The sequence below is a fragment of the Pyxicephalus adspersus genome, chromosome 10, assembly GCF_032062135.1.
Source record: "Pyxicephalus adspersus chromosome 10, UCB_Pads_2.0, whole genome shotgun sequence".
Lineage (NCBI taxonomy): Eukaryota > Metazoa > Chordata > Amphibia > Anura > Pyxicephalidae > Pyxicephalus > Pyxicephalus adspersus.
In genome coordinates this window covers 4,970,263-4,985,011 of record NC_092867.1, presented here as the reverse complement: position 1 = coordinate 4,985,011, position 14,749 = coordinate 4,970,263, and the positions used below count along the sequence as shown (strand labels likewise).

At 40.6% G+C, this 14,749-nt stretch overlaps 1 protein-coding gene across 1 annotated transcript in view; it reads right to left on the bottom strand.

The window, feature by feature from the left end:
* Nucleotides 1-14,749, bottom strand: part of VWA2 (von Willebrand factor A domain containing 2) — a 32,059-nt gene that overhangs the window by 15,455 nt on the left and 1,855 nt on the right. Inside the window, exons 3-5 of the mRNA XM_072424219.1 lie at nt 4,910-4,965; nt 2,561-2,635; nt 197-330 (exon numbers count right to left, since the gene is read on the bottom strand). Coding sequence (XP_072280320.1) covers nt 197-330; nt 2,561-2,635; nt 4,910-4,965 — 265 coding nt within the window. The remainder of the gene's footprint in view (nt 1-196; nt 331-2,560; nt 2,636-4,909; nt 4,966-14,749) is intronic.

Genomic DNA, 14,749 nt, shown 5'->3' with positions numbered 1-14,749 from the left:
CCCTCCCACAATGGGGAGATTTCCCCCCAGTAGTTTGTCTCTGTCCCTCCCACAATGGGGAGATTTCCCCCCAGTAGTTTGTCTCTGCCCCTCCCACAATGGGGAGATTTCCCCCCAGTAGTTTGTCCCTGCCCCTACCACAACACTTCTCTAAAGATTCCAAACTACTGATGTGATGTACAAGCACGGAACTGACCCGATCTGCGCCAATATCCAGGGTGTCACATAATCTCACTGCAAAGTGTTTGGAGCGCTCAAAACTCCCCTTCCCGATACTATTTGAGCCATCGAGCAGGAAAAGGATATCCAGAGGGGCCGAACAGAACATTCCTGAAAGACATGGGATAGAAGAAGAGATGACTGCAGCCGTAACAAATATATGTATTAGATTTATAGAAATCAGGATATTTGTATTATTTTGTCTTGTGTTAGGGTGACATCTGTGTGGAATTTTTGTGTTATCTTTTTAGCCTCCTTTCTTAAACTGAACCCATGTTTTCCACTCTCCAGCAACTCACACTCACCTCTCCTCCATTCCTCCACTTCCAGGTCCTCCAGTCTCGTAGAGATTAAATAAAACAGAGCCAATATGTCTGATATGGAGGAAGATCAGACAATACATGGCTGATGATCCAACTATTTGCAATGCAGTGTATTCCATGCATTTCTGCATTTTTTGTGTGCATTTTCCTATTCAATGTAATAAATGGAACCAACATCGCAACAAACAGTGGTGCAGGTGCATTGCATTGCGCTCAATGTGAAGGAAGTCATGATTAACCTTTTGTTTGCTGAGTTAGGCCAAAATCCAAAGCCCACACAATGGAGTCATATTGGCTTCAGATGACTCACGGCTGTGTCATGGCTCCTGCACCAACATGTCCATTATTATCAGCAGAAAATGACTCAGTGGATTGCCCTCTGCACGTCAAGACCCCCAATGTACACACAGGACAGGACTAATAATGTGCCAGGATTATTCTGACCGCAGGACTGGTCTGACCTGTTTTTTGTCTCACCAAAGTCAGTAAATATCAACCCAACTGATGTTTATAGCAGATCAGTGAAATCCCTAATAAGCTGTAGCATGCATTGCCAATATTTTTAAACCAGAAGCCAAAACTTTTTGGGATTTTCCAGGACTTGGCATGCGATTTTCTCTCCCTATTGGACTTATTAGAAAATATGTTTATTATCTCTCGCATCAAATATACAGGAAGCAGGGAAAGATTCTAACACTTGTTCTTCAGATGGGTTTCAAGGAGAATTTAAATTGAATAACAAAAAAGTAATATATTCCAAATCAGCACTCCGGAATGTGATAGGTGCACGTCTTTTCTTTATTTTCCACTGGTGATCCAGCCATTAACACCTTCTCCCTCCAGGGCGACAATGCTCACGAGGTCTGTCTATGAAATTTTTAAACTGATAAAATAACTCTTATCTCTTTATATGACAATTCTAATGTCTGTCCCTATGAATATTCTCTTTATTCACAATAAGGGACTGATACCGGCCTGTTTCCCACTGCTGGAAGGTGGGGTGCAGATAATTTTCTGATACCTAATGTCTTTTTCTTTCCTGCATCTATTGACACAAAGCGTGTTCCTTTATCACCGATTTCAATGTAGGAAAAAGAAAAAAGTGCACAGGTGCCAAATCCGATGAATATGGAGGATGTTCCAGCGCAGTAATGTGTTTGTCGGGCACAGAAAGTGCTGTGTGAGAAGGAGCTGTTGTCCTGATGAAGAATGAAACCATTTCCCACATTTCTGCCGTCTTTTCCTGACTCTTTCTCTCAGCTTTATCTTCCTTATAATAATGTTGGGTCACTGTTATGCCTTCTGGAACCCATTCTGCCGAAATGACACCTTCATGTCATGCCGGGTTTTGGCACCAATTGATGACTTTATGGAAAAGGTTCGGCTCCACCTCAAGTGGAGTGCAGAATGTCAGCACAAATTTCCTTGCAGCATTTTTTTTTTTGCTCTGGTGTGAAATGTTACTAAAAATATGAAACTGACTTTTATACTTCTCATGATTTCAGCACATTACGGCAATAAACGGTGACAACTAGGGATAAGCGAGAATTCCACTGGCATTAAGTCTACGAAATTTTGCGAAACCGTCGGAAATCACTATAGGAGGATTATTGCGGCTGCATCCAGGAACACATAGTACAGAGCTGCAACAGCAATCAGGGGAGCAGACCTGCTCCGCTCCCCTGATTGCTGTAGCCACCCTGTAGTATGTGTCCCTGGATAGAGTTTCTCTATCTAGGAACACAGGACTTCTGTGTTCTTGGATAGAGAAACTCTATCCAAGAACACATACAACTAGTAAAGGGCTGCAAGAGCAAACGGAAGCAGAGCTGACATTTCACTCCTACATGTTTGGCAAGAACGGCCCAACAGGGGGGGGGGCAAATAAGAAAACTCCACGAATAGGATAAGAGATACTAACAATATTGAGTACATTTTAACCTCCAGTCAATACAGTACAACTTTAAATATATAGTTATAAAAAATCTATATATATATAATTATAGTGAAATCCTTACTTTGTGCAGCTGTGGAGATTTTCGCAGCTATTTCGGGACCAACCTGGAGATCCTGCACACCAAGACATGGTAACACTGTGTACAAAGAATATCAAAGTATAAATAAAATGAATTGCAACCATCCATGCTATAAATCAATGTTTAGTACAAACATTGGCTTTGTATTATAGTGACATTTTATCTCTTATTTCTCCATCTCAGCGTACATTATGGCCTAACACACAGATTTCAGCTGCATTCCGGAGACCCAGCTGTACTCTGTACAAAAAATTCTCACTGTGGATGTCAGGAAGCGATCACTTATGTGCACATGGCAGCCAGTTAACATTCGCCCTGTCACAAGGCTGAATTCTGAATTCTGCATTATGCTAAAGACTCTGCTGGCCGCTTGCTATGCAGATATATTAAGCATCAGATTTTACTGCAGATGTAAAAATCTGGGGGATGCAAAGAATAAATAGTAAATTCTCAAATAGGAAAATTCTTACCATTGAATTTATTCTTCTGACCTTTAGGAGACCTTTAAATGTTGCAATTTTAAACAAACTTAAAACACTGAAAAGAAGCAGAGCTCCAATTCTACAATTTTAACCAGACCATGTGGTCAGATAAAAAAGGGTGTTATATTTTATAATCAATTTAATAAATCTAACCACCATGCACATAAGGCAGGATCAGACTAGTGGTTAAAGGTTTACAGCTCACGGATGCCTACTAGCAACTGCTAGGCACCCAGGAGTGCCAACAGGCGGCAACCGCTAGGCACCCAGGAGTGCCAACAGGCGGCAACCGCTAGGCACCTAGGAGTGCCAAAAGGCTGCAACCGCTAGGCACCTAGGAGTGCAAACAGGTGGCAACCGCTAGGCACCTAGGAGTGCAAACAGGCGGCAACCGCTAGGCACCCAGAGGTGCCAACAGGCGGCAACCGCTAGGCACCCAGGGGTGCCAACAGGCGGCAACCGCTAGGCACCCAGGGGTGCCAACAGGCGGCAACCGCTAGGGACCCAGGAGTGCCAACAGGCAGCAACCGCTAGGCGCCCATGAGTGCCAACAGGCGGCAACTACTTGGTGCCAAGAGTGCTAACAGGTGGCAACCGCTAGGCACCCAGGAGTGCTAACAGGTGGCAAGTGCTAGGCACCCTGGGGTGTAATTAATTTTAGGTGGTGGCTAAATGCTGTTTTTTGCTTAAAGCGGAACCTTGGTATACTCACCTGTCCCATTTTCGCCGCAGGATGATGACTTCTTCCTTGTTGCGATCATCACCCATTAGTCAGGTCAGGATTATGCAACATCTGCACAGAAGTTCATTCAGTTCTGGTAACTTGACAGTCCTGGCAGAATATCTGGCAAGTGTTCTCCATAAAGCTTAATCTTTTCTCCACCACAGTGTGGCTGATAGGAGAAGAAGGTTCTAAGACTATAGTCAGATTATATAAAATGATATATTATTAAGATTTCATTGGGTTCCATCAAATCACCAGATGATATCCATACCGTTGCATCAATAGCTAAAATAAATAATATTTCACAATGCAATTGTGTTTTCTTTATAATCTAAACATGTATAATCAATTTTCTTGCCCACATAGCTTGAATGTATTTAGGATCTCAGGCCCTGGGAGCTGCAACCACTGTATCATTGGGATATCCTCCAGGGATCAGGCAGAGCATTTCACCCAATCAGGAAACTAGATTGATGTCAGACCAGCTCCGATTGGGTGATGTATTGTAACTTGTGTTATAAGACAGTGTTACCCATTTAATTATTTTGTTTGGGTTGGGAATTAGAGTAGGGATAGTTTAAATCTACTCAATATTTTTTTTTTCTGTCTGCTCCCATTGGGGAGATGTCACATGATTTTCTGCCCAGAGACACAATAGGAAGTGAGGGAAATTCCCCCGCGAATAGGTTGTTCCATTAGAGGATTTTCCATTGACTGATGTTTCCAAAATGTTGAGTTTCCCATTACTTTCTGTATTGGTGACAATGCTCATCAGGACAACTAAAAAGCGAATCTCCCCAGTAGGGACACAGATAGCAATAAAAATCTCATGGGTTCTCATATCTCAATCCAAAAAAAAAGGATTTAGCTATTCATAAACTTTAAAGGGGACTTATTATAAAAAAAAGACGTGAAAGCTGTGATTGTTTTGCACCTCCTTGTGCTAGTTGCCTGGTTGTCACCTTGACCTTCAGTTAAAGGTACTGAGCCCTAGGGATGAGCATGGCACACAGGTATCAGCATTTTAAGGACGTGTGACAGGTTTAAGCCTATCCTGTTATACAACACAAATGCAAATACAAATAATGGACAGTAAAAAAAAAATTCCCAGGGCATCATACATACCACAGGCGAAAAGAAGAACAAGATGACTTTGTAACAGCTTCATTCCATAAAAAGACCTACAAAATAGAACGTTACTTATTAGGAAATGCAGTAATACTGTAGTAAAGGTAAAAAACAGGTAACTCTCAAATCATAACTCCAGTGTATGTGTTCAAGAAGTAATTTTGCACTACTGACCTCCTCCATGCTCTGTCATGTAGATACCCTCACCTATGGTTCCATGACACCCAAGGACATTGAACCAATTTCTGAGAGCCCTGGCTGTCATAGACACACCCACTGGGAGGAGCTTCATTACACTGCCCTGGGCTCACAGTACTAAAGCACTGAATGCTGCTCAATTGTTATTACCTTATCGCTTCCTCAATGATGCAGTACGGCACACCACAGCTATTGAAAAGGAAGGACCCACAACCCCAACGAGCTTGATTTTTTAATTATTTTGATTTTTAATTATTAAATAAAGAAATGCAGCTAGGAATTTTTAAGGAATCAATGCTGAGAGCGTGAAGACAACTAAAGCCTGGAGGTTTCCTCTAATTTAAAATTACAATGGATTAACAAAAGATGAAGAAAGAAAAGGTTGCAAGCTCCCTGGAATCCAGATGCAATTAAAAATGTTCCAAGGCTGGGGGAAAGTTAACCTACGTTTAACCCGTAAGCACAAATCCAATGTATCTGTTCATTATGGCAGCCAATATTCTGATCACAGACAGGCTGGAGGTTTCTCTCCAACCTACCGGCGGCCTTGCCCCATCTATCTGTACAATTACCCAAAGAAAGAAATACAATGTTAGCTACAATTACAGTATTAAAAAAAAAAGTGAATCAAATTTTTGGGTTAAAATGACATTATTTTCAATATATTCTTAGTTTGGCAGTTTATAATTACATGTAAAGGATATTTTTTAAAGCTGGACTTGCACTAAAGTAAACTTAAGTTCTGTTTATAAGGCATTGTAGGCCTAAAAAAAAAAAACGATGAAACAAGTAAATTGTTGCTGAGCCATCCAGTGATATCACTTCCCACACAGCCTCTAGGGAGATCTATGAGTGGGGCTACTAAATACATTCTAGTGCAAGGTCCGCATTAAAACATTGCACCATGGAAAAGCTCTATAAGGCAATGCAAATTGTTGTGCAACTTATTATTTATTAACATTTTTAATAAGTTATTGCATTGACTGACTATTATGAACTCAATCAATGCAATGCAAAATTTATTTTTAAATAAGTCTAATTTTCTGGAATTTGTAGTAAGTCAACTATTATACCTTTGTAAATCATCAGATCTGACATACTTTAATGGGTGGAAACAAATTGCCTGACAAACCCAAAACCGTGACAGAATGAACCTTCTACCATGGCATTTTATAACCAATAGGCTCATCTTTCCCATTCCATCAGCCAGTCCATTTGATCATTTTATAGAATCAACACTAAAATTGTTTTATTTTTTTACATTTTTTTACATTTCCTTGAGTCAAAATGATCAGTGTTGAATGCAGAATTGAAAAAAAAAAACCTTTAGAGGTTAGGTTGGATAATTTCTATGGATTGTACAATTATCCGAGGTCTCAGACTTTTTGCACAAATTTTGGAGCATGCTCACACAAGCTTACCTAATTGAGAGATTGATCATGCAGCAATTACGACCTTGTCTTCCACTGGAATTTGAACTGGAGAGTTGGATGCTGCTAAAGGATACAAAGTGTAACCAAAGAAGGGATTACCTGGTGTGTTGTAACTAACTAAATGATTTACAATCTATGCTTAACATTTATACAAAAGAAAGAAGAAATTGGAATGCAACCTAAATGGAAGTAGATTTAAGTATGAAAGTTTTGGTTACTATGGGCCTGATTTAATAAAGTTCCCCAAAGTTGGAGAGAATACTATTTCATCAGTGAAGCTGAAATAGATTTCATTCCAGGTTTGCTGAATCACCTAGCTTCACTGATGAAAGTGTATCCTCTCCAACTTTGGAGAGCTTTATTAAATCAGGCCCATAGTAACCAAAACTTTCATACCTAAATCTACTTCCATGGAGAGCCTTGGAGAGCTTTAATAAATCAGGGTCATTGTATCTTTTAGCAGCATCCAACCCTTCAATTCAGATTCCATATTTTTATGTTTTTTTGCAGACAACACTACAGAGACAGTGAAGAGGAACGGATGTGTTTCTAGGAATGTCAGTCGGGGTCACAGGTCCCGTGTTCTTCGGGAGGTCAGTGAACTTTGTGTACAGTTTCCTGTTTGCACTGTACATCATACTCCCCATCTAACAATGCAGATGAATTATGAGAGTTCTGTCCGGGAGGCTTTTTCTAAATCTGTGTGGACAGTTAATTTGTTAGGATGACATTTTGGGGTTTTTCCCCCTTCTTCTAAGTCCCAGCAGTGCTCAAACACTGAGCAAATCTGCAATTATAATCATCTCTAAAAAACAAAAGTACAAAATAGATAATATGTAAAGCAGAACATTTTGGAAGCTTTGCTATGTATTAGAACATTTTACCAGATTGCATTACATTTGCACAGCGACAAAGATAATAACATAATAAACAGCTTCAGAAAGTATTCGGATCCCTTTACTTGTTTATATTAACTTACGTTATGTTGCAGTCTAATGCTACAACTGTTCTTATTATATTTGGTTCTCAATAATTTACACACAGAACTCCATAATGACGAATTTCTAGGCAATTTTGTAAAAAACTGAAATCCCACATTTCCATAAGACCCTTTACTTAGTATTTAGGTAAAGCACCTTTGGCAGCAATTACATCCTGGAGTCTTTTTAGGCAATGATGTAACAATCTTTGCACCCCTGGATTGGGGGATTTTTCTTTTTTCTTCTTTTTTGTAAAGATTTTGGAAAGATTTTTCTTTTCTTCTTGTAAATCTTTCAAGCTCAGTCAGGTTGGATGGGGACTGTCAGTGAGCTGCCATTTTCAGGACTCTCCAGGGATGGTCCATAGGATTCAGGGCTCTAGATGGGTCATTCTAGAACATTCAGAGTTGTCCTTAAGCCACTCCTGTGTTGTGTTCGCTGTGTGCTTTGGGTCTTGGTAAGTGAACCTTTGGCCCAGTTTGGGGTACTGAGCACTGTGGGGCAGTTTTTCATTGAGAATATCTCTGTACTTTGCTCCATTCCATTCCTTTTAACCCTGACCAGTCACTGCTGCTGAACAACACCCCCACAAGACGGTGCTGCCACCACCATGCTTCACTGTTGGGATGGTATTGGGGAGGTGATAAGCGCTGCCTGGTTTCCTCCAGGCATAACATTTAGATTTGAGGCCAAACAATTTAACCTTAGTTTCATCAGACCAGAGAATATCACAGTCTGAGGTCTTAAGCAGTGAGGAACAGGTTTTCATTAAGGATATCTCTGTACTTTGCTCCATTCAGCTTTCTCTCAAATTAGGGAGATTTTGTTCTGTGCAAATATATTTCTCTTCAATTAAAACAATGAGGATTTATTTAATCAAACCTTAAAGTGGAATATAAATTCCAATTGGATAACATTTGCTCTGTGCACTGTGTATCATACACTTTTCTTGTTTCCATTATCTGATGGTGACAACAGCGGGCCATGTCTGGATGATGTGTGTAAAAACAAACTCCTGTAGTCTTCATTGGGAGGTCATGTGACAATGCAAATGGACATTTGGGGGACAAGGACAGTATTGTCACCCCATTACATTAAATGTATCCAATCTTTAACAATTTTTATAAACCTTTAGCACTCCACTGGAAGATAATAAAGATATATTAAAGATATAAAAATCGACTGCAGTTGGGCTTCCATCACATAATGGCAGAATAATTGCACCTGGCAGCGTGTCTCCTACACCTTAGGAAGCCAAGGTTGTTTCTGAGTGCAGGGCGGATGGGTTAGTAGCATCAACCCTACTTAAAAAATATTCCAGATACATTGCTAGAGGTTTTTTTTTGGTATTCTCCCATGTGACCTCTTCACTACCAGTCCAGATGTAGAAAGGTGATTTCTTAGCCTTTTGATCTTCTTAGGAATCACTTGTTAGCAGAGAGGAAAAGGTCCTGAGCACAGAGCGCTTTTGTCTGACAATTCATTTATATTTCATCACCAGCACAGGGCTTGTAGATGGCTCCAATGACCTGAATATTTCTCTGGGAAGAAAGGCTTGTTTTATCATCAGGCCTGGAGCCAAGGATCAGATCCATAGATGGCGGCGCATCAAAGGCCGGATCCAGCGAGTGTGACGGGGAGATCAGGAGAGTCCATGGCCTGGATGCTGCCAATTCCTCCGGATGATAAAATCTCCCCTCACCTTCCGCTTTCCTTGTTTAATAGTTCCTGCTCTGCTGATTCCTGGCACAAGGGCACCCTATATACTCTGCTACCAGTCAGTAATGGAAAGATACAAAAAATGTGTGATCACTACTCAAAGTCCACATGTTATTTGCAGGAAATATCAAACTGTTCACACAAATCTCAACACCGCAAAACACTGCTAGAGGTCTTGTCCCTAAAGCAGCCACTGACTGGTTGGTGAAAGGAGAAGCAGCAGACTGGTCTCTTATTCTGCACATTCCTCCTATCAGCATGCTCCTCCTTGGAACAAGAGCACTAATTGACCCCTTTGCTGCTTCTCCATTGTCTGAGCCTTGCTGGATTGGAAGAGGATGATACCAAGTCATATTTAAAAACTTGCAGAGCTTGTGTTCTAATAGACAGATATACTGATGTATTATTAAATATAGAGAAGTATTTGTGTTTTTCATTTCCGACTGGAGCTTATGTTTGATAAAGGGATCTATCAATTGAGACAACCATTAAACCGGTAAACTATTTCTTTAATTTACTGGGGACCCACATAGACCAGGAACACTGAATTTACTAACCGGCCATATGGAGTAATTTTGGAGAGCAGGAGAGCGAGACAGCGAGAGAATATGAAAAAGAGAGAAAGAGAGGGAGAAAGTGAGAGCTTTGGGTCGTTGTCATGTTGGAAGGTGAACTTTTTGCCCGGTCTGGGGTCCTGAGCTCTAGTTCAGGTCTGGGGTCCTGAGCTCTATGGAAAGTTTTTTCATTGAAGAGATCTCTGTACAACTAAATCTACTGGCTGGTTATATGGAGCCATTAAGGAGAGCAGATTACCCCGATACATCTATGAGCCGGATTCTTTCCTCTCTGATCTTATCTCAGGATGATGAGACTTCTGAGCAGATCACAGATATACAGACAGACATAATCCTACCCCTGTACAGAACAATAGTCAGATTTCACATGGAACAAGCACTGCAGTTTTGGGACCGGTTTAAAAAAAGGATCCAGAAGATAGAATATTGTAGATCTGGAAACAGAAGGCAACTAAAAAAGGATAAAAAGAATGGAGGAGGAGAGAGATTAAGTGAATTGAAAACATAATTCTCCCCTAAGAAGTTGTTTAAGGGAGGATTTGATCACCTGAATTGGCCTGTAATCAAAGTATGAAAAATGGGAAGAAGAACAATGATGTCGCCCTGAAATTCATTTTTCTTTTTACAGGATTATATTCACAGTCCCCATCCCCTTTCTAATGACACTGATGCTTGTGCAAATAATTTTATAACAAGAAAAAAGTGCCCTTGAGATTCCTAGGGTAAGTGTTTTATCACCTCGATGTTCACAACATCCTGACCTGGCACTAAGGTGAATAGATTGAGCGGTGCCACCGCAATGATTATGATAGTGGAAAGCCAGAAACACAACGATGTATAGTTCAGGTTATGAGCAACAGTCCAACTATTGCAGAAAGCAGCAACTTATGGTCCTGATCAATAGTCAAAAAGCACAAAGTGTCTAGGTAAAAATTCCTAAAAGCTTTTTCCTTTGACACATCAGATGTTGCAGCGTTTCTTTGGGGTCAGTCACTTTTTACAACCACTAAATGTTCACATTTTAAATTATGACAGTGTTTTATTTATTAGGTGTGTGAGAGGTTATCTATGCTGGTATATCCAAGCATGGAACCTGCACGATCATAGTGTGGGGACTCCAACCAAAGGCCATGGCAATGCAGGGGTTATGCTTTGCAATTGGCGGATTACCTAAAAACTCATCACCTACATCCGCTGCCTCCAGCGTGCTGCATAACACCATAATAGACCTGGACTCGGATAGTGAAGAGTTTCAGTTTTATTGGGAACATCTAGAAAAATTAATTGTGCAGTACCCCGAAAGATTTACATTTTGTCTTGAATCTCTGCATCTGACCAGATTTAGAGTGACGCAAAGTTCTCCTTGTGAAAAGGGAAGCAAAACATTTTCAATTTCATCGATACTCTCAGCTGGGAATCCTGTGCTTGGAACACTAAGATTCTGCTCATTCATGGAGAGTTCTGAAAGCTTTGCAGACACTTGGAGAATGTTTACTGAACATTTGAAAAACTCTTGTGTGTGCGTGACATCAATGTGACGTCTACAAGTGGCACTTCATATATCTCAGAGGACATTGCTGCTTCATGGGGACATTTACTCAAAACCCAAGATGGGGAAGGATGTACTTTGTGCTTCTATGGTGACATGAGATGGTGGCTGTACCTTCAGACACAACCTGACCAACGAAAGATCTCTCCTATATATTACTATCACCCCAAACATATTCTGGTGATCATTTCAGGTGACAGTTTAGAAATGATGGCTGTACAGTCTGCTTGCTCTGTGCTATGAAGAGGGGAGGACAGGCATGAGGCGGTATGTCATAGTATATTAGCTGTGGTGGTTAATGGACAGTTGTAATCCAACATGGCGGATCACCAACAACCTCCTCAGTCACGTCTGGGACATCTGTACACATGCTAGAGTACCCAAAAGAATCATTGCAGGTTGTGTATGGACCCTAAATCAGCCACATGGAAATGTCCAGGCCTATGGAGGATGGAAGGGTACAGTGCTAGACATAGCAGAGGCCAACTCATGTAGGGGATGAAAGCAAAATAAAAAAAAAAAGAAAATGAAAAAAGGTAGGTTGGTGTCAATGTTTTTATTTTTAATAATAATAATAATAATAATATTAAACATGATTTATATAGCGCAAACATTTTCTGCACAGCTGTACATTATATAGGGGTTGCAAATGACAGACAGATACAGACAGAGACGCAGGAGGAGGAGAGGACCCTGCCCTGAAGAGCTTACAATCTAGGTGGTAGGGGGAAGTATCACACGATTTTAGAAGGGACCATGCATGACCATGATATGACCGCATTTTTCCTGTAACATGTTCTCACAATATGACTGTGAAATATTCGCTTGGAGTGCTGTTGATTTCCAATACTTTTACACTCACAAATCAGCAATAAAGCAATATACATGTATGATGCGTGTGCTGCAAAGTTTGCCCATACCTGCCATCTATGCAAACTGAACCACCAAGCTAAAGAATATTATCATTGGATGAATTTCTAGCATTGGGTGACAATGCTACCCCTCTATAAGAAGTATGTTACTGTTAAGATCACCAGATGAAAATAAGCGAAAAGCAAACTAATGCAGCCGCCACATCTGGTTGGGTGCTATATATGACTTATTCAGGTTTAGACCTTTAGGAAATAAATATTGGATGTATTCATAACACAATGAAATGGTTAGAATCATAAAACACATGTTATTCCAGGGAATTTTACCACCGTCATTCAGGAAGAGGAGGAGATTTCTTCCCTGTTAAAGCAGATTGGAGCACATAATATAAAAGATTTTCTCCTGGAAGAACCTGGGATGTCCTATCAATTTAGGTAACAGATCTGATTGCAGCAGAGGCGTAGTGACCTGACTTCACGTCATGCTAGCCATTGTCCGCACCCTTATTCATCATACAATGAGACTTCTAATATATTCATAGATGTCCCTGGAAAGTATTTTGTACCATGATGCCGAGCAGGGATTTTGCTAAACAATACAGAGGATTACCTGTCCAGGTGTTTTCCATCTAGCGCACAGGTGAAATGAGCTGTGACCGGGGTCTTTTACCTGCAACAGTTCCTGGAACGCTCTCTCTGGTAGACAAAGGTGGGATGATTCTACAATTGAAAACTGATTAGGTTTTCAATTGCATTACATGCAGATCTAAAGCACCCCACACACGGGGTTGTTGTATAAATAGCAATTTTTGCATCCACAATCAGGCCGTTAATTGCAGAAATTAGGAAGGGGACTCAGACGTGACTGAGCTGCAGGTGACAGGGTTATGGAAATGCTTTGGGGGAGGTGAAAAGGTCGTAGAGATCCTGAACTCAACCTACAGCCTCGAGGGAAAGAAAGGTAATAACTGAGTTATGGGAAGAAGTACAAACATCACCGGGGTAATTGGAGTGAGATAACACTACATTGTTACATTTCCACTCCAGGTATTTTTGTTACATCTACAACTCTGACTACAGCACCTTGTCTACTCCTAAAAATTCTGATTCCAGGTATTTTAATAACTTGAACAGGTAATGGAAGACTGCTGCAAGTGTCAGTGACAACCATGGATTCTGAACCACAAACCTTGCATATAAAGAGAGCAATAGGTCCAAGTGTTTGTCATGGCAAATAAAAATATAAAGAGGCAATACACCTCTGCAAAACATGCCACACCCTACAAGATGTTTTGGAGGGGTTCTAACCCATTGTCTATCCATCACAATTTGCCCTTTGTCAGAGTCTCTGAGATCCAAACACAGATCTATTTTTCAGACAGAACTGACAATTCACTTGCTGCCTAATATGAGAGAGCGAGAAAGAAAAAGAGAGAGAGAGAGTGAGAGAGAGAGAGAGAGAGAGAGAGAGAGAGAGAGAAAGAGAGAGAGAGAGAAAGAGAGAAAGAGAGAGAGAAAGAGAAAGAGAGAGAAAGAAAGAAAGAAAGAGAAAGAAAGAGAGAGAAAGAGAGAAAGAGAGAGAGAGAGAAAGAGAGAAAGAGAGAAAGAGAGAAAGAGAGAAAGAGAGAAAGAGAGAAAGAGAGAAAGAGAGAAAGAGAGAAAGAAAGAAAGAGAAAGAAGGAAAGAACGAGAGAGAGAGAGAAAGAAAAAGGGAGAGCGAAAAAGAGAGCGCGAGAGACTGAGAGAAAGAACGCAAGAGAAAGAGCAAAAGAAAGAAAGAAAGAAGGGAAAGAGAGGGAGAGAGAGAGGGAGAAAGAAAGAAAGAGACATAAAGAGACAGAAAAAGCGAGAGAGGGCAAAAGAAAGAGAAAGCATGAAAGAAAGAGCGAGAGAGCAAAAGAAAGAGGGAGAGAGAGAGAAAGAAAGAGACAGAGAGAGCGAGAAAGAAAGAGGAACAGAGAGAGCGAGAAAGAAAGGGAGCAAAAAAAAGAGACAGAGCGTGCTAGAGAACGAGAGACAGAGAGCGAGAGAGCTAGAGTGCAAAAGACAGAGCAAAAGAAAGATGGAGAAAGAGCAAAAGAGCAAGAGAGAGAGAGAGAGAGAGAGAGAGAGCGCGAGAATAGTAGTTGAACACCTGGAAGTTGTGAGAGCTCATATACACAAAATCTGCACAGTTATTGCATCACATAAGACATGAACACTCACATAAGTCACCATCATAAAACACAGCCATGGCCAACATGGCCCGTTTCAAAGGTTCAGATGCATTGAAAAATATTAACAACTATAGAAAAGGGAATTTGCTGATTCGATGGTGAATTATAGACATAAGGTTCAGAAGTGCACCTAAAAAGTGTGTCTGCAGTGCACAGCAAATCGGCTGCAGTGTTATTGCGCTGCATTTCTCTGGGTAAAGTCTTTGCTAGTCATCAGTCTGCTATTGACTTATTTTACTCCATTGAAATAAAAAAAACAAAAAAAAACCCCAATACCCTGTAACGATTGGTATTT